We start from the raw sequence: 18,769 nt of genomic DNA, 5'->3' as shown, positions 1-18,769 counted from the left end.
TTTGCTGTCCTCATTCTCCTTTGTATTTACCTGTCCTGGGTCAATGTTCTCAGGGTTGGGACCTGGGGATTTTTTGTTGTTGCTTCCTCTTCCCATCTTTTTTGTTTCTTCCAGGAGGCCCCAGTTTTTTTCTTTGTTGGTAACAATTCTTTTGAAGCACGTGGGCTAGATGACCCTTCACACTGCCATGTGCTAGTGATTAGCAGACAAGGATAGTATATGCTGGCCCCTGCCCTCCAGGTCAGTCAACCTGCTGAGCCCTTCACTCCATTAGTGTGCACTGCTGCCATAGGGAATTGATTTTGGATAACCTATTGGGTCTCAGCCAGGTCGCATGACCCAAGCAAGCTCACTCCACCAATCCTGTTTGAGAAGGGAACAACTGACTGAAGTCACTGCTGCCCCTTGTTCCTGCCAGTCCTGCCTGGTAACAGAATGTCACTGTTGGAGCCCCCTTCTCTGTGGAATGGTTCTACTCCCGTCACTCACCACAGGTCGATGCAGGCTCCCCACCAGCTCAGCTTTCTGTTAGGCTTGCAGACCCCCAACATCAGTGTGACTGCATTTCCAGTGAGTTGAAGTGGTGGAATTTCAGTCGGCTCGGTAAGTCACCACCACTGGGTTTGGGCATTACAGTGGGAGCATTGAACCTTCAGCTGTTCCAATAATAGCACTGGGACTATATGTTTGAATGGTTCTTCTCACCTTAGTTTCTTCTTGGGACAAGAGAATTTCTCTCCCTCTGTTCAGGACTCCCCATGCTATATTATGTTGAATTCTAAGTTGACTATCTCAGGGAGCCTCTGTAGCCTGCTGTTATCCATTTGCCATCTTTGCTCCTGCTTCTGGTCTCAAAATTTAAAATAAAAATTAAAAAGGGACTGGGGAGGAGGAGAAGAGAGCTCCCAAGATCCAGCCACGGAGGGACTCAGGCAACTTATTCACCTGCCCTCTTGGTAAGTGCCTGCGACATGGGCCAGAAGGAGAAAGAGCTCCTGAGATCCAGCCATGGAGGGACTCAGGAAGCTTATTAACCCGCCCTCTTGGTAAGCCCCTGCAGCTTGGGCCTGGAGGAGAACCATTACCTGTGAGCCTACTGGCACACGGGCTGAAAATCAAGCACCCTTCTCCCGCCTGCCCCCCTCCCCCCATAGCTACTGGGGATAGATGTTTTAACATCTCTTGGAAGGATGACCATATGCAGTATAGCAAATATGGGGGGTTTCCTTCTATCTTCTGTTCTAAGGCATAGTTTGTTTTCAATGTTTTGTTATGTTTCTTTTGCTCTATTCAGTATTCTCAATTGGTTTTAAAATGTTCTATTTTTGGTTTGATTTTACAGTACCTAATTGACTGGACAACTATTGTTAAGTTAAAGAGATACACCACGGTACTTATTGCTACTATCCCAGTATCCTACTGTGAAATCCTGTACCAATGTCACTGCATTGTCTCGATTGGCTTTGTTCTGTCTTGTAGTGCTGCATTTTTACTACTTTCACAATTTAAAAAAATACATGTTAAGACTCATGCATGTGTAGAACCTATAAACAGTTTATGAGAACTGATCTTATGACACATGATGAAATGAACAAATGGTCTGAAGAAAAAGAGACACTAAAATACCCAGTGCTGATCCTGGAGTGTCATAATGTGAAACTCAGCAATAGTATTATTCTTTGGGTTTGTTCAATCTCAACATAATTGAAGATACGGGTAACTGCATGTATTTTTAAGTGTACAGGATTGATAACCACATTTCTAAGCTTTTGTTGGATAGTTGAACAGAACTAGCTGCAGTCTCACTGTTTGAATCCCCACTTTATATGCTCCACTTTAGTATCTTGAATAACTATTTGTAAGAAGATCATCTGTAATCGTCAACTAGTGATTTCTTACTGTTTATTGTTTCCTTTGAAATTATGTATTATTTCTACTCATTTTCTGTTTTGTTTAGTCTTTCTTTAAATTAAATTTTAAAAAGAAGACTCTATAGTACCCAGTGCTGATCACGGAGTGTCATGATGTGAAATCCAGCAATGCTAATTCTTTGTTCAGAATGATTTTAACCTGCTTTAGTTTGTTTAATCTAAACATAAATGAAGATATGGATAACTGCATGTATGTTTAAGTGTATAGGATTGACAACCATGTTACTAAGTTTTTGTTGGACAATTGAACAGAACTGTTTGCAGTCTCTCTGTTTGAGTTCCCACTTTACAAGTTCCATTTTTGTACCTTGAACAACTATTTGTAAAATGACATCAACTAGTGATTTCTTACTGTTTTTTTCTCTGAACATATGTACTATTTCTACCTATTTTCTGTTTTGTTTAGTCTTTCTTTAAATAAAAAAATTTTTTAAAATGTGCTTAAAAAGGGACTGGGAATGTAGCTTGGTGTTAAGACATTGGGTTCAATCCTGGTACAAAAAAAGTCTTTCACCCATTCTCCAAAAGTAAGGTTGAGTGATAACCATTTCTGCTGTCACCTATATATTGATTGCTAATAATAAGCTATACTTAACTAGGAAAACTTTGATTCTTTTTCTCACAGTTTGTTTTCCTTTGCCCAAGATATATAAAGTGGGACGCTAGTTAAAGCAGTACGGATAGACTAACATCATAAGCGCTGCAATAGGAAAAAAAAGATACTTCATGAACTGAGCTTAATTTCCATTAACGCAGAAATGACAGGGCTCAGAAAGTAGAAATTCATGAAAAGCAAGGTTTTCCTCTGTCATCTGAATTTGTTCACTGGTGCTATCTGGAGAAGAATCAAACTTCTACATCTGTAAGTTGTGACAGTGATGTAAGTTACAGCAAGACACACACCCAGCAGGAAAAGTTTTTAATGTTTGCATTTCAAACAGAACAAGATGTTTCTGGGTGGTAGAAAATTACATTTCAAAGAGAAAGGGAAAAAAAGGATTTATAATTGCAAGCTTTCTCAGTTGCTCCTAGAGTGTCATCAGGTTTTTCTCAAACTGTCAGTTCTCCTGGCAGTGTTCATTTTTCTTAGGCAGGTTCTTTTAAGAGGGGTAGGGTCACCCTAAGGGTACAGCCCTGACGTGTTAGAAACAGTGCCAGTGCTTGATCAAGTCTCTTAGTGTGTGGAGGTGGACAAATCATTTGTAGCAAGAGTTTACAGTTTTTATAGAGCAAGATTGTAGACTAGTCAAGAAGAGGGCTCAGAGAGCCTGACTAGAGTTTAGTCAAGGAAAGTCATTGTCACCTGGTGGAAACCTCAGCTCCCAGTGTGGACGGAGACCTGATACCTGGAATTGCTGCTACCTCTGTTGCTGCTCTGGGCTCTCTGAGATAGATGTGTCTGAGAGCAACAGCGTTTCAGGTTTCTGATGTGAGAAAGAAGGCCTCTTCTTGCAGTTGGCATATGAATAGCTTCCCCAATGCTAATATTTAACACTTCCCTTAACATAATTGCAACTTTGTTATAGGAAACAGATAATGTCATACTATAATGTTAGCCTTGTGTGATTTGAACATGGATTGTCCCACCACAATCTCCAGTCTAATACTGTTGAGAGGCTCTGGGTCATAAGGCATGCACCTAATGAAGGGGTTAATGGTATCTGGTGGGAGATTTCTTACCCTCATGGGAGGAGGTTGTGACAGTGAAAGACCTCTGTTCTTCCTTTTCTGAACATACCTGCTCGGCCTTCACTTTCTGCCATGGGTTGAAGAAACAGAGTTCCTCAGCAGAAGTTGAAGCAGATGCTGGTACCATACTCTTGGAGGCTCTCAGCCTCCAAAACCATGAGTCAAAATAAACCTTTTTGTAAATAGCCTCAGCTCTTCTGTTATAGCAGTAGAAAATTGACTGAGACAGTGCAAGTACAACTACAAGTGTGTTTAGAACAAAGAGCTCCTAGTTTTGAATTTTGTCTTTGTACCCTGAGGCCACAGGCCTTGTTCACAATTGCTGTTCCCTGGCCAGGGAGGGGAGGAGATGAAGCACGAAGCTACATGGTGCTGAGACCCTCACCCAGACCCTCCTCTGCTCAGCTGCTTTGCATGGGGAGACCGTGACCCAAGTTATCTCTGCCCTCTTGTCGCTGCTTTGACTCTGTCCGCTTGGTGTTGATCTCTACCATGACCCCTTGACAGTCTGTCACATACCTGTCCTCCTCCATCCTGGCTGAGCGCCTACAGCACACCCTTCTGTAGTCCTCCTCTATCGTTGTCTCGGTCACTTTTCCATCACTGGGACACAGTATATGACTGCCCTACTCTAAAGGAAGAGAGGATCATTTGGTTTGTGGTTTCAGTCCAAGGTAATGGGCTTCAAGGCAGAAAGAGCATGGTGGAAGAAAGTGCTCACATTACAAAGTTGAAGCAAAAAGAGAAGGAAGAATTGGAAAGGAGTGTCCACTCTTCTACATCATGGCCCCAGTGGCCACTTCCAACCAGGCCCCACCTCCTCCTAACAGCATATCCAGCTACTGAGCTCATCAATCAGAGAGTACATAGACTGCACCGTAACAGTACTCCTAGGGCCCCGGCCGGTGACCCCAGTAGACAACCAATCGAAATAATAAAACCTCTGTAAACTGAAGTTTCCTCCTTTACAAATCAAGGAGTCTGACAGTAATGGGGTGGGGGGGAGTCTTCTAAGGTGCCTCCCTGCTCTGACAGTCTGGTATCATGTACCCAAAGTACAGAATGTTTATTTTATTTTTTAATTCACAGATAAAGTTGCATGCATTTATTATATATAACATGATGGTTTAAAGTTTATGTATCCTGTGGAATGCCTAAATCAAGCTAATTAACACAGACATTACCATTCCTCACATACACTGTAGTTACCATTTTTGTACAAAGAACATTTAACATCTACTCTTTTTTTTTTATACAGGTTCTCACTAGGTAGTTTAGGGTAACCTTGAACTTGCTATGGCACCAGCTACCCTCAAACTTGTGGTTTTCTTCCTGCCTTAGCCTCCCAAGTCTTGGGATTACAGACTTGCATGACCACGTCCAGCCTACTCTTAGCAATTTTCAAGAATACAGTACACTGCTACTACCTTGGTCACCATGACGCACGACAGATCTCTTGAGCTGATGACTCCTACGTGAAAATTTCCATCTGTTGACCAACATCTCCCAGTCCCTGCTCCCACGGTACCACGGTACAAAATGGCAGTTATTGTCTGGCTTTTCAACAGGCACCAGCAATGTAGGCACTTTCTGTAACTTCAGTCTCTTCAAACATAAAGGAAAATAAAACAAGTATAAATATAACACGATTGAATGAAAAGAATGAGTTGTTTATAAACCCGTCATAACTTTTTATCATGTTTCTTAAATAACGAGAACTTTTAAAGGTTAATTTCCTTTGAAACTTTAAATGTTAGTTTAAAATATGTTTCTGTCACACCAGCTGTTTCTTAAATATTTGACTTTGCCGGTATGGATTATTTGCCCTTTGCAATGCTTTTTCTGTCTTCAAACCTCCGAGCAAGCTAAATACCAAGGAAACAATAAATGTAACCTTGAGGTTCTGTTCATTTGTCACTTCAGACTGCACTCATAAATTAATAAGAAATATTTCCATGTCAATCCAGTGAGCAAGTGATAAATTTTGAACCTCAGCTTCTGAAAAATACATATGAGTATTTATAAATTGGATTTGTCATATCCAAGCTAATGTTTCATGAGAAAAAAGGGTCAGTAATTTGTAAATCTGCCCTATCTCTTTTCAGTGCCGCTGCTCAGGTCTTTTGCTTTAAGTTTGCTTTTATTGTCACTGTTGACATTGATTTAAATGGCATTTACATTGCATAGAAAATAAAAGAGGTCTTCGGCACAAAATGTCACTCCAATAAGCAAATATAAATCAGTACTATTGAAATGTCATCTGTCTCAGCTGGTCAGCCACATGATGTTTGTGAAAATTCTTAGCAGAGCGAAGAGGACCTTATCCTCTTCTGAGCAGTGACAGCGTTGATTTGTGTGGCCTGTGGACATCTCACAGTACCTGGAGGTCGGGGCTCAGCTCCGTACCTCTCTCTCTTATCAAGGAGACAATTTGAACTGCGTCGCACTGGGGTTCTCGTGGACGGTGGCCTTTGATTCCTCCAGGTGCCTAACTTGACTCCTGTACTTCTCCTGCCAGTCCTGCACAATGTACTGGTGGTAGGGATCGTGGGAATGTTCCCGGTGCTTGGATTTCACGGTGCTCACCAGAATAGCTACCACGATGAAAGAGAACATTCCGATCATCACCATGAGGTACAAGATGACGTAGTAGAAGTTCTCTGCGTCCACTTTGGCCTGCAGAGCCTCCTGTTCCACAGTCTCGTTCCTCCGCCAGTTGTCCATATAAGTAACAAAAATCCCTTTGAAGACATCTTCCAGGGTCTGAGTCAAGTTGGATAAAGTAATCATGTTTTCCTCCTGTTGAAATGCAAACGATAAATAGATGAATGAGATTAAGAAAACAGATCCTTTCTACAGTTGGCTCCCTTGAAAAGGGGGAGGAGGGGGAACAGTAATATTTCTTTTCACTGTGGCTGGTTATTGAGTGTGTATTTTGTTAATCTTTTGACTGATCAGATCCATTTTACTCATTTTTGCATGCATGGTCATGTTGTAAAAAATTTTGATGGAAGATATACTATTTTTTGATAAACATCTACATATACATATATATTATAAAAATGGAAAAAGGACAAAGTAAATAGAGCAAAGTGTTAATGGTGGTATACTTACGGGTATATATTTTTTCATTCTTCAGGGTTTTCTTATGTTCCAAATTCTCACCAGTAATCTTGCATTACTTTTGTTCTTAAAAAGATCAGTAATTCAGAACAAGTGTCCAATGATATCAGTCCAAAGAAGCAAATAGTCATGTGTGAGTAGAGATTGAGACACAGCATTGAGGCAAGAGAGTGTGAGAGGCATCAACCCTTTCCAATTAGTTCTGTCTCCTAGGCTTGGGCAGCTGCTTTTTCCCAAGTATCCTACAGAGATGCATAGATAGCCATACCCTAAAGACGTACTTTAGGTAACTGATACAAAGAAGTAATCTGAACAATCACCTGTACTCCTCAAACCCATCTCTCCTCTCCATCCCCACTGGCACTACCCAGCCATGGCATCTCTCCTTGTAGCTCTCTCTGTCCCATAGCAAGGTGCTCAGCTCATGAGAGAAGTAAGATCATGCCATTCCCTTGCTGTTGAAATGATGCAGTCGCCTCCTCTTGTTCTTAAAATAAAACCTTAATTCCTTAACAGGATTTACCTGGCCTGGCCTGAGCTGGCTCCTGACCCATTTCCCAAATTCCCTCTTGCTTGTAACAATCTGGTTACAGCTGACTTTCCCCTGCAGCTAGGTACACTTGCTTAATCCAGGGTATTTGCATATTGTCTCTACTCTACCTGCATTATTTCTGCTGTGATCTTCCCACCTGCCTGTTCTTTAGGCCCTCTCTTAATTGTCACCTTTCTTGAACATGTGTGATTCATTCCCTTTATAAAATGTGACACTTCAAATCTCCCTATCTGGAAAATAATTAAAAATAAACTTCCAGGTATTAATCCCATAGAATGTATCTTCCCGAATTTTCCTCATTAAAAATCACCATAACTAAGATATTTTCTCCACCTGACATTTTAACTTCTGTTCTTCAGATAACCCTAAAGTTCTTTCATCTCTTCAACAGCAGGTTGGAAGAAAATTTAACAAATGCTACAAGGTACACACCAAACACATTTTCCAAAAAAAAGTGGAGATGTGCTCCCCACACCCCTTCATTTTGGTCCTGAGCATTGAGAGAACCCAGAGCCTTTTCTCTAAGCTACACTTCCAGCATTTTTTTTTAAATATAGAGACAAGGTCTTGCTGAAAATGCCATGGGGTAGGATTATTTCACACATGTGCCCTTTTGCTTTATTTTTTCCCCAACCCTTCTTTATGACTTCTTTCAAAAAAGAACACTGTGACTTTGCTCCCTTATCTGTTTTCTCTGCCATTCCTCTAGAACGAATTCCATTTTCTTTTGGGTAACCAAATTGAGAAAATGAGTAGAATATAGAAACACACACACACACACAGCCAGTAGGGCTAAGTTTCCTTAACAGAGGGCTGGTGATGAATACAGAAAGATTCTTGAGCTGGGGACTGAGAAGAGGCCATGTGTGAAAAGGTCTTGGGTAACTGGGCTGAGGAGGAAAAATCTGGGGTGGGGAAGATGAGGGCTTCGTTTAGGTTGAGGCACCCACTTGTAGAATTCTTTCTGAGATGCTTCAAGGGTACAGTTGCTCTAGGTGCTTTAGTTACTGGACCACTACTGATGCACCAGGCAGTGAGACCCTGATTTTGTGTCTGGGTCCCCGAATGAGTAGAGATCTACAAACTCCTGAGTGATCTGATCTCTTCTGTCCATCCTGTGTCCCCAGTTCAAGCGGAGCACCCCTAACCCTAAAACCTGAGGTCTGAAATGGGAAATCCAAATTGGGAATTTGCTAACCCCCAAATGATGCCCACAGTGGGAAATTTCACACCTGACTTCCTGAGATGGGGCACAGTCAGAAATCTCAATGCACTGAAAATATTGTATAGCATTCCTTTCAGGTCATGTGCATAATAAACATGAATGAATTTCATGCTTAATCTTGCAACCCATTGTATTCCTCAGTATGTATATGCAAATATTTGAATTTGTTTTTAAAAACTGAAACTTTGAAACACTTCAGATTCCAAGCATTTCAGACAAGAGATGCTCAGCCCACCTCTCTGAGGACTGGTTGCATCAGTTACTCTGTAACCAAAAGACGTGAAAGCCCCATTGTTACAAGGGAAGGGCAATAGGAAAGGCCATCTTCACTGTCAGCATGATTCTGTGAGCAATTTCATCAAAGTATCTCATCAGCTTTTCGCCACATATGAGAAATTGAGACAGGTGCTTGGCTTCTATGAGGGAACAGGGCATAGCTGAGGTGGGTTTTGAAGTTCAGCAAGGATATGCAAGGACAATGCCCCTGGAGAAGCCTTCAGATTGCGGAACTGAAATGGAAATGGGTCACTTAATAAGCATTGAGGAGATGGTGCTGGAAGGAAGAGGAACTGCAAACTCACCTTGGTCTTTTGCCTGTCTGGTCCCAGGTTGCTGTGCGTAAGGAGAATTCCCTTGTTTTTGCTAACTCCAGGAGAGATAGTTTTAGAAACTCACATGAGTCATCTTTTTTCTCCCCAGACTTTTCCTGAGCTTCTCACATCTAGCAGAGACTCCTTTCTTACGCTTTTTTTCTTTTTGCAAACTGCCATTTAAAAAGAAATCAACTACTCAATTTTTTGTGTTTATTCATGTGACATGTACAGAAAAAAAACACTCTTCAAGATCAGAATTGCAACCCTTGGTTCCTGAGGCACCTCGGCCCGTGCCCAGCCGCGCCTGGCCATCGGTGTGCGGAGGAGGAGCTGCGCGGATCCGGAGCGCCTGCAGAGGCCCCTTCCTTTGTCTGGAGGAGGAGGGGTCCCAGGTTCCTGAGGCACCTCGGCCCGTGCCCAGCCGCACCTGGCCATCGGTGTGTGGAGGAGGAGCTGCGTGGATCCGGAGCCGCCTGCAGAGGCCCCTTCCTTTGTATGGAGGAGGAGGGGTCCCGGGTTCCTGAGGCACCTCGGCCTGTGCCCAGCCGCACCTGGCCATCGATGTGCGGAGGAGGAGCTGCGCGGATCCGGAGCCGCCTGCAGAGGCCCCTTCCTTTGTATGGAGGAGGAGGGGTCCCGGGTTCCTGAGGCACCTCGGCCTGTGCCCAGCCGCACCTGGCCATCGGTGTGCGGAGGAGGAGCTGCGCGGATCCGGAGCCGCCTGCAGAGGCCCCTTCCTTTGTCTGGAGGAGGAGGGGTCCTGGGTTCCTGAGGCACCTCGGCCCGTGCCCAGCCGCGCCTGGCCATCGGTGTGCGGAGGAGGAGCTGCGCGGATCCGGAGCGCCTGCAGAGGCCCCTTCCTTTGTCTGGAGGAGGAGGGGTCCCGGGTTCCTGAGGCACCTCGGCCTGAGCCCAGCCGCGCATAGCCATCTGCGTGCAGAGGAGGAGCTGGGTAGATCCGGAGTGCCCGCAGGAGGCCCTTCCTTTGTCTGGAGGTTTGTGGATATCTCTGCAAGCAGGGAGGGATCACAGGCTCCTGAGGCACTGCGGTCTGTGGTGAGTACCCTAACCCGGCTGCGATTCAAGAGCTGTGGATCTACCAAGGGGCAGGTGGGCGCACAGTGTCCCTGAGGCCCAGCTTGTCTGGAAGCGCGGAGTTCTGAACAAGCAGAGAAGGGCCATTGGTTCTGCAGGCCCAATGGCCTGGGGTAGAGTGGTGCCAGAGTCTCAGTAGCTGCAAACATAGAAGGGGATTTTCAACAGATCCTGAGGAGGCTTTCAAATAACACTTGAAACACAGAAATATAGGAAAATGACAAAACGAAAGACCAAATTACAACCTCAAACCTCCAGCCCATCTCAGGAAACCCTAGGAGAAGTGTATTTAGAAGAAAATATATCCCATCCTCCTCATATATTAGACACAATAGCTACTGAAGTTGACAAGCAACTCCAGGAAGCTTTAAAGAAATTCAAACTCGAAATAATATCCCAGATAAAAGAAGAAATGATAAAAGAAATGAAAGAGATTCTAAATATATCTAAAGAAAACACAGATAAAAAATTGGAGGAATTAAACAAAAAGATAGAATCCCTAGAAGAGCAATATAAGAAACAAACAGAATACATAATGCAGATGCACAGAGATATACAGGAAATAAAAAACTCCACTGAAAGTTGTAAAAACCGCCTTAATGAAAGTGAAGATAGAATTTCAGACCTTGAAGACAGGATTGCAGCAAGTGAACAGGAAAGGAAAGATCTTTTAAAAATAACAAGGAATCAGGAAACAACAATTCAACAACTGCAAGATGATGCAAAGAAGAATAACATAAGAATGATAGGGATTAATGAAAAAGAAGGAGACAACATAAAGGATATCAAGAGGATATTTAGAGAAGCAATAGCTGAAAACTTCCCAAGCATGAGATCAGAAACTGACATCAGGATCAGTGAAGCATATAGAACTCCAAATAGTCATAACCAAAATAAAACTACACCCAGACATATAATAATCACCATCCCAGAAATCCAACACAAGAATAGATTATTAAAAGCTGTCAGAGAGAAAAGACAGATCACTTATAAAGGAAAACCTATCAGAATCACAGCAGACTTCTCATCACAAACAATAAAGTCAAGAAGAGCATGGAGTGAAGTATTCCAGATCCTAAAGCAAAATGATTTCCAACCTAGACTGATATATCCTGCAAAACTATCATTTAAAATAGATGGTGAAATACGATACTTCCATGACAAAGAACAGCTGAAGAACTTCATGAACACCAAACCAACCCTGCAAAAAATATTGAAAGACATTTTAGATACACAAAGGAAAAAACCACTAAGCAAAGCAAATAATTAAACAGAACAGAAAGATAAAGATGCAACAGCAGAGAGATAAGAATCCTACAATTAAACAACATTTAACAGTAATAACCATTAATGTAAATGGTCTCAATGCACCAATCAAAAGAAACAGACTAGCAGAATGGATCAAGAAACAAAATCCAACCATATGCTGTTTACAGGAAACCCATCTACCCAGAAGGATACTCACAGACTGAAAGTCAAAGGATGGAAAACAATGCAGCAGGAATCCAAAAAAAAAAAAAAAAAAAAACAGGAGTAGCCCTCCTGTTTGCAGACAACATGAACTTTAAACCAACAATGACCATAAAGGACAAAGAAGGTCACTACATACTCATTAGGGGAAAACTCCAAAAGGAAGAGATAACTATCTTAAATATATACGCACCAAACTCCAGAGCGCCCAGTTATATAAAACAATTATTAACAGAAATGAAAACTCAAATTATCAGTAACACAATTGTAACGGGAGACCTTAATACGCCATTGACACCAAGGGACAGATCGACCAGACAGAAAATGAGTAAAGAAATAACAGAACTGAATCATACCTGTGAACAAATGGGTTTGATAGACATATACAGAATGTTCCACCCAACAACATCAGAATACACATTCTTCTCAGCAGTACATGGATCATTTTCTAAAATAGACCATATATTAGCTCATAGAACATATTTAAACAAGTGCAAAAGAGCTGAAATCATCCCTTGCATGTTATCGGATCACAGCGCTCTGAAATTAGAAATTAATGATAAAAGATACCGCAAAAATCCCACAAACACATGGAAACTGAATAACACACTCTTGAGTAATCAGTGGGTCACAGAAGAAATTAAAGAAGAAATCAAACAATACCTAAAAGAAAATGAAAATGCAGATACAACTTACCGGAATCTGTGGGATGCAATGAAAGCCGTTCTGAGAGGAAAATTTATTGCACTGAGTTCCCACATCAGGAAAACAGAACAAATACAAATAAATAACTTGATGCTACACCTCAAACAGCTAGAAAAAGAAGAGCAAGTCAAGCCCAAAGCCAAAAGAAGAGAGGAAATTATAAAAATCAGAGCAGAAATCAATGCAATAGAGACTAAGAAAACAATCCAAAGGATCAACAAATCAAAGAGTTGGTTCTTTGAAAGAATAAATAAAATCGATAAGCCCCTAGCCAACCTTATTAAAAAAAGGGAAGAAAAAGCTCAAATTCATGCAATAAGAAATGAAAAAGGAGAAATCACTACAGACCCAATAGAAATACAGAAGATCATCAACACCTATTTTGAAAACCTCTACTCTCAAAAGTTTGATAACACAGAAGAAATAGACAGTTTCTTAGAAGCATATGAAGTGCCAAAGCTAGATCAAGAGGATGTAAAACTGTTGAATAACCCAATCTCGGTTACTGAAGTTGAAAATGTAATTAAGTCCTTACCCACCAAGAAGAGCCCAGGCCCAGATGGATTCACTGCAGAATTCTACAAGAAATACAAAGAAGACCTAATGCCGACACTCCTCAAACTATTCAATGAAATTGAAAGGGAAGCAATCCTGCCTAAGTCATTCCTGGAAGCAAATATCACTCTAGTACCAAAACCTGAGAAAGACCCAACTAAAAAAGAGAACTATAGACCGATCTCCCTAATGAACACAGATGCAAAAATCCTCAATAAAATATTGGCAAATAGGATCCAGCAAATCATCAAGAAGATTATACACCATGACCAAGTGGGATTCATCCCAGGAATGCAAGGATGGTTCAACATACGCAAATCAATAAATGTAATCCACCATATCAATAAAGCCAAAAATAAGAATCACATGATCATTTCTATAGATGCAGAAAAAGCCTTCGATAAGGTCCAACATTTATCATTTATTCATGATAAAAACTCTACAGAAAATTGGAATAGATGGTCTTTACCTCAATATAATAAAGGCCATTTATGACAAACCAACAGCCAGCATCATACTAAATGGCCAAAAATTGAAAGCCTTTACTTTAAAATCAGGCACAAGACAAGGATGTCCTTTATCACCACTCCTATTTAATATAGTACTGGAAGTACTAGCCAGAGCAATTAGGCAAGAAAGAGAAATAAAAGGGGTAAAGATAGGAAAAGAAGAAGTTAAGTTGTCATTGTTTGCAGATGACATGATACTCTACATAGAAGACCCCCTAAGCTCCATTGAAAGACTCTTAGATACAATAAATAAATTCAGGAATGTGGCTGGATACAAAATCAATACTCAGAAATCAATAGCATTCCTATACACAAACAACAAAACCACAGAGAGGGAAATAAGGGAAACTGGACTATTCACATTAGCAAGCAAAAAAATGAAGTATTTAGGAATTACTCTTACGAAAGAAGTGAAAGACTTATACAGTGAAAATTATAATACACTGAAAAAGGAAATTGAAGATGATCTCAGAAAATGGAAAGACATCCCTTGCTCATGGATAGGAAGAACAAACATTGTGAAGATGGCCATTCTCCCAAAACTCTTATACAGATTCAATGCAATCCCAATAGAAATACCATCAACATACCTTATAGATCTAGAGAAATCACTCCTAAATTTCATCTGGAACCAGAAGAGACCTAGAATCGCAAAAGCAATTCTAAGCAGCAAAGACAAAGCAGGAGGCATCACAATCCCTGACTTGAAATTATACTACAAAGCAACAGTAGTAAAATCAACATGGTATTGGAATCAAAACAGAGCTGAAGATCAATGGAATAGATTAGAAGATACAACCACAACTACAAACACACTCAACCACCTTATCTTCGATAAAGGAGCCAAGCAGGTTCACTGGAAGAACGACAGTCTCTTTAATAAATGGTGCTGGAAAAACTGGCTCTCCATTTGCCGAAAACTAAAGCTAGACCCATGTCTATCACCATGTACTAAATTAAAATCTAAATGGGTCAAAGATCTGAATATTAAAACAGAAACGCTAAATCTATTGGAAGACAAATTGGGTAGAAACCTTGGAGACATAGGAGTAGGTAGAGAATTCATGAATAGGACTCAAACTGCACGGGAAATACTTCCCAGAATCAATAACTAGGACCACTTCTTATTAAAAAGTTTTTGCATGTCAAAAGAAATCTCCAGCATAGTGAAAAGAAAACCCACAAACTGGGAAAAGATTTTAGTGAACTCTCTCTCAGACAAGGGACTCTTGTCTAAAACATATAAAGAATTAAAAAAACTCAGACCTTCAAAATTCAAAGATCCAATCCAAAAATGGGCATCTGAGATGAATACGCAATTCTCAGATGAAGAAATGCAAATGGCAAATAAATACATGAAAAAATGCTCATCATCATTGGTCATTAGAGAAATGCAAATTAAAACCACACTGAGATACCATCTCACTCCTGAAAGAATGGCCAGGATCAAGAAAACCAACAACAACAAATGCTGGAGAGGCTGTGGGGAAAAAGGAACTCTCCTGCACTGTTGGTGGGAGTGTAGACTGGTACAGCCTTTGTGGAGGTCTGTCTGGAGGTTTCTCAAAAAGTTGGGATTGGAAATCCCATTTATTCCAGCTATTCCACTTCTAGGCATATTCCCAGAAGAACTGAAAGCATCATACCACAGGGATATATGTGCACCTATGTTTATAGCAGCACAATTTGTAATCGCCAGATCTTGGAAACAACCCAAGTGTCCATCAACTGAGGAATGGATAAAAAAGTTGTGGTATTTCTATACAATGGAGTATTATTCAGCTATAAAGAAGGATCGCATTGAGATATTTATCAATAAATGGGCGCAGCTTGAGACCATACTCATAAGTGAAATAAATCAATCTCGCATGTATGAATACCGAATAGTTTCCCTAATGTAAGTAATGATTCAAATATATAAAAATATGTGATAATCATGATTCCCCATTATGTGGCCTTGAAGCCTTATAAAATTTTCACTTATTAATTAGAAAGGCTTTACTCTGGGCTTTTTGATATGGAAATATTTGAAGCTATAGTATATGAAGTTTTATCCAAATATTTCAAGGAAAAAGACAGACACTATGGTAACTACTATTCTTTAAAAAAATTATTTAGCTATTTCTTATGTTTATTTTAATTAAGGGAAAAACTTTAAAAATTAGGATATATAGTAGTAACTCTTTTTGATCTCCTATTAACTTGTTTTGAAGTCCTGTAATACTCCCAAGATCTTGTTTTGACTGATTAGACTCTGTTCCATTCTGTGCGATAGTAGCAAGTTTGAAGGTATAGGCAACTAATTTGAAGGCAATAAGATTCACAAAGATGCCCATTCTGGTTTGACTATTGTCTCCTTTGGAAGTCCTGTAATGTTCACAATGCCTAAGTTTTATTGGTCTTGTTCTCCACTGTTTTGTCCGGCTTTATAATATCTAATGAGATGGACAATTCCTTTTAAGGAAACAAGAGACAATGTTGATAACCATTGTTGATGACCTTGTACTCTGTTCTACATCATGTGCTATGTCTATCCTTGGTTTTGACTTACAGCTTTGTTTTGCCATATTTGACTTTATTCTCTCCCCCCCAAAAAAGTAATAAGAACTAAGGAGTAATAAAATCCAAAATGTGTAAATTTTGTTATAAAAAAGAGAGGGAGGGGAAAAAAAAGAGCTCTAACGGATATAACAACAAGTGTGTTTAGGGATGTTAAATAGCTGACTATATTAATGTTTTTGGATCATTGAACACAGCTGTTTGCAGTCTCTCCGTTTGAATGTCTACTTTGTATTCTTTGATACTGTGATTTGAGCAACTATTTCCAAGATGATATTATGTAATCTATTAACAGGTGATTTCTTACTGTTATGTTTTTTTTTTTTTGTAGTTCTGTATTATGTGTAACCTTACACTGCTTTGTTTTGTTTTGTGTTTTTCTCTTTTTCCTCTTAAATAAAAAAAAAAAAACAGAATTGCAACCCTCATCTTTCAAAGGAGCCTGATGATTGGGGATAAAGAAAACCGAATCATAATGGCTTGAGAACTTGACCTGCTCCAGGGCCAGAATTTTTTCATTCACCTCTGAATCCCAGGACTCTGTCAAACAGATCTTTACCAAATGTTTGGTAAATGAATGAAAGCATGGTTGCTCCTCTCTCTGTAGAATTCAATTGGAAATTACCAGAACAGTAATCTTTAACTTATTTAGGGTGTGTGCTCTATCTACCAGAGATTCCTTGAAAATTAAAGCTATGTGAGTTTATTTTCCCAGAGGAGTATACAAATGCGTACAGGAATCTCTCCATTGAATTTCAGGGTACTCCTGGACCCCTTATTACTCTTCCAAAAATCTGTTTAACAACACATCTTTGAGATGAGAGACTTCATGGTGAATTCCCAGAAGTTACAAAGTAGTGCTTTCTGAGAGGTGCCATCAATGGCTCTTTATGGTGTGCCAAGGTCTTCTCCATGTGTAGTGTATTAATTCCATGCAGTAATTGTCACAGTCCCACGTACACTGCACTATGAACCTGACATCTGAGGAATCCAGGTACAGAGGGACCAAGAAGTCAGGGTACCACAGAAGTGAAGACGAGATTTGAACTCAGTCCACACAGGTCAGCCAAGTCACTTGAATTTCTGTAGGTCTGCAGCCTGGCAGCACTCACAGCTTGATGAGTGAGATCATTTATTTGTCACGCTCTTCTACAAGGACACAGGCCTGCTACTAAGCAGGTCAGGAGTGATCTTGGTTCAGACTTAATCCCAAGGCTACATGGGGCCTTTGGGATTAAACAGTTAAGCACTACCCTCTGTCCAGGCTGAGACAGCAGGGCCAAGGAGGTTCACTTTTTGAATACTGATGTATGAAATGTGACAGGCAGTCCACTGTCCATGCCTGAACCACAGGAAAAATCCAAATCTCAGTGTGTGAAAGTAATTTCATTGATACACATTATGCCAAAACAGATTTGAGTGATACATGGATTGACTGAAACTTTTGATTCCCAGGATGACTACTGAACTGATAGACCCTAACCATTTTTAGTAAACACACTTGTCCTGCCATAAACATCACATAAGGATTTACTGCAGTAATACCAAGACAACTGTTATTTATGTTCTTTTTGAATGCATGACATTTCTGTTTATGTAGGTTAACATGGTCAAATATTGGCAACTGCATGAGGTTCAACCAAACAGAAACTATATATCCAATGACTAGCTCTTGCAGAGTCCCAGAACAGAGTAAATCATAAAGATTTTTGAGGCAGACTTACTCTCTGGTAAGAATAGCCCAGAGATCTTAAATCACTCTTCCAAAATCACAGGGCTCTTACATTGGCCACAGTGCCTGGAGTTGAACCCAAATCACTCAGGCCGGTGCTCAGTCCTGATCATGTTATAGCAGAGGTCACCCAGTCCAATAATTGCTTGTTTCCATTACTTAGGCTGGTCAGCTCAGCTGGGGAAAAGATAAAATACCACAGCCATGGTCGGAGTTTGCAAACATCCATTAGTTATGCCTTGTCTCCAGGTTACAGAACCATTTCCTGATTCCAGCTCTCCCTGCCACACACGTGTGACTCAAGACAGGGGCAATCTGGACACTACAATTGACCCCTAAATTCACAGTGCCCTTTTCTTGAAAGAAAATGGATTACGGGCATCAACAGAGCCTTCTAGTGGCTGCAAAGTATTTTATTTTTATATCAAGAACAGAAAAATTTATGATTGCCTACATGTACCATGAGTTCCTCATTTAAAACAAAAACTTTCAAAATCTTCACTCACAGCCAATTACTGAAGAAAGAAAAGAAAAGAAAGCAGGAAGGAAAGAAAGGAGGGAGGGAGGAGGATGGGCAGTCAGCCAGGTCATATACCAGGAAAATTGCTCCTTTCACATTTTCTGGAAAAAGAAAATGGATTACTTTGTTAATTCCTCAAAAAAAGACAGAATTTGTAATAAAACATACCTACACAGTGTGTCAGCAGTACGAAATTCCTTTGCAAAGCCAGGCTGCTCTGAACCTTCTTACTGGCCTAACAAGCTCTTCAGGATTGTACACAGATCTCAGCCTGTTGAGGACCTCAGCTTGTGACCAACTAAGCCCTCACTAATGGCGTTCTGCAATCCTGGGCTTTTTATGAACCCAAATGTTTAATCTAATCTTACGTGGAAAGTTAAACACTGGCCAACCACCGGGAATTAACCTTCACGCCTCACAGGATGTGCCTGCATGGAGCCTGGCTTTGGGCAGAGTGGCACAAGCTCCCTCTTTGGATCCCAAGATGCCACTCTACCCAGGGCACAGTGA

The 18,769-nt window shown here is 40.7% G+C and overlaps 1 protein-coding gene across 2 annotated transcripts; it reads right to left on the bottom strand.

Annotated features, from left to right (window-relative positions):
- Window positions 1-2,833: 2,833 nt before the first annotated feature.
- Window positions 2,834-18,563, bottom strand: Kcne2 (potassium voltage-gated channel subfamily E regulatory subunit 2). Of its 2 annotated transcripts, none has more exons than XR_010039263.1 (3): window positions 18,428-18,563; window positions 6,207-6,419; window positions 2,834-5,225 (listed from the first exon to the last, which is right to left on the bottom strand). XR_010039263.1 is itself a non-coding variant. In XM_063224447.1 (3 exons), the coding sequence occupies exons 1-2, from the start codon at window positions 6,750-6,752 to the stop codon at window positions 6,039-6,041; spliced, it is 399 nt and encodes a 132-aa protein (XP_063080517.1). In that variant the 5' UTR covers window positions 6,753-7,221; the 3' UTR covers window positions 2,834-5,225; window positions 6,027-6,038. The 2 variants fall into 2 exon arrangements, 1 of the variants encoding a protein (XP_063080517.1); XM_063224447.1 differs by lacking the exon at window positions 18,428-18,563 and adding an exon at window positions 6,735-7,221 and having other exon boundaries at window positions 6,027-6,419.
- Between the last annotated feature and the right edge of the window lie 206 nt (window positions 18,564-18,769).

The sequence above is a fragment of the Cavia porcellus genome, unplaced genomic scaffold, assembly GCF_034190915.1.
Source record: "Cavia porcellus strain 051 isolate PalLab524CR breed Dunkin Hartley unplaced genomic scaffold, mCavPor4.1 scaffold_15, whole genome shotgun sequence".
Taxonomy (NCBI): domain Eukaryota; kingdom Metazoa; phylum Chordata; class Mammalia; order Rodentia; family Caviidae; genus Cavia; species Cavia porcellus.
This window is presented reverse-complemented; position numbering and strand designations above follow the sequence as displayed.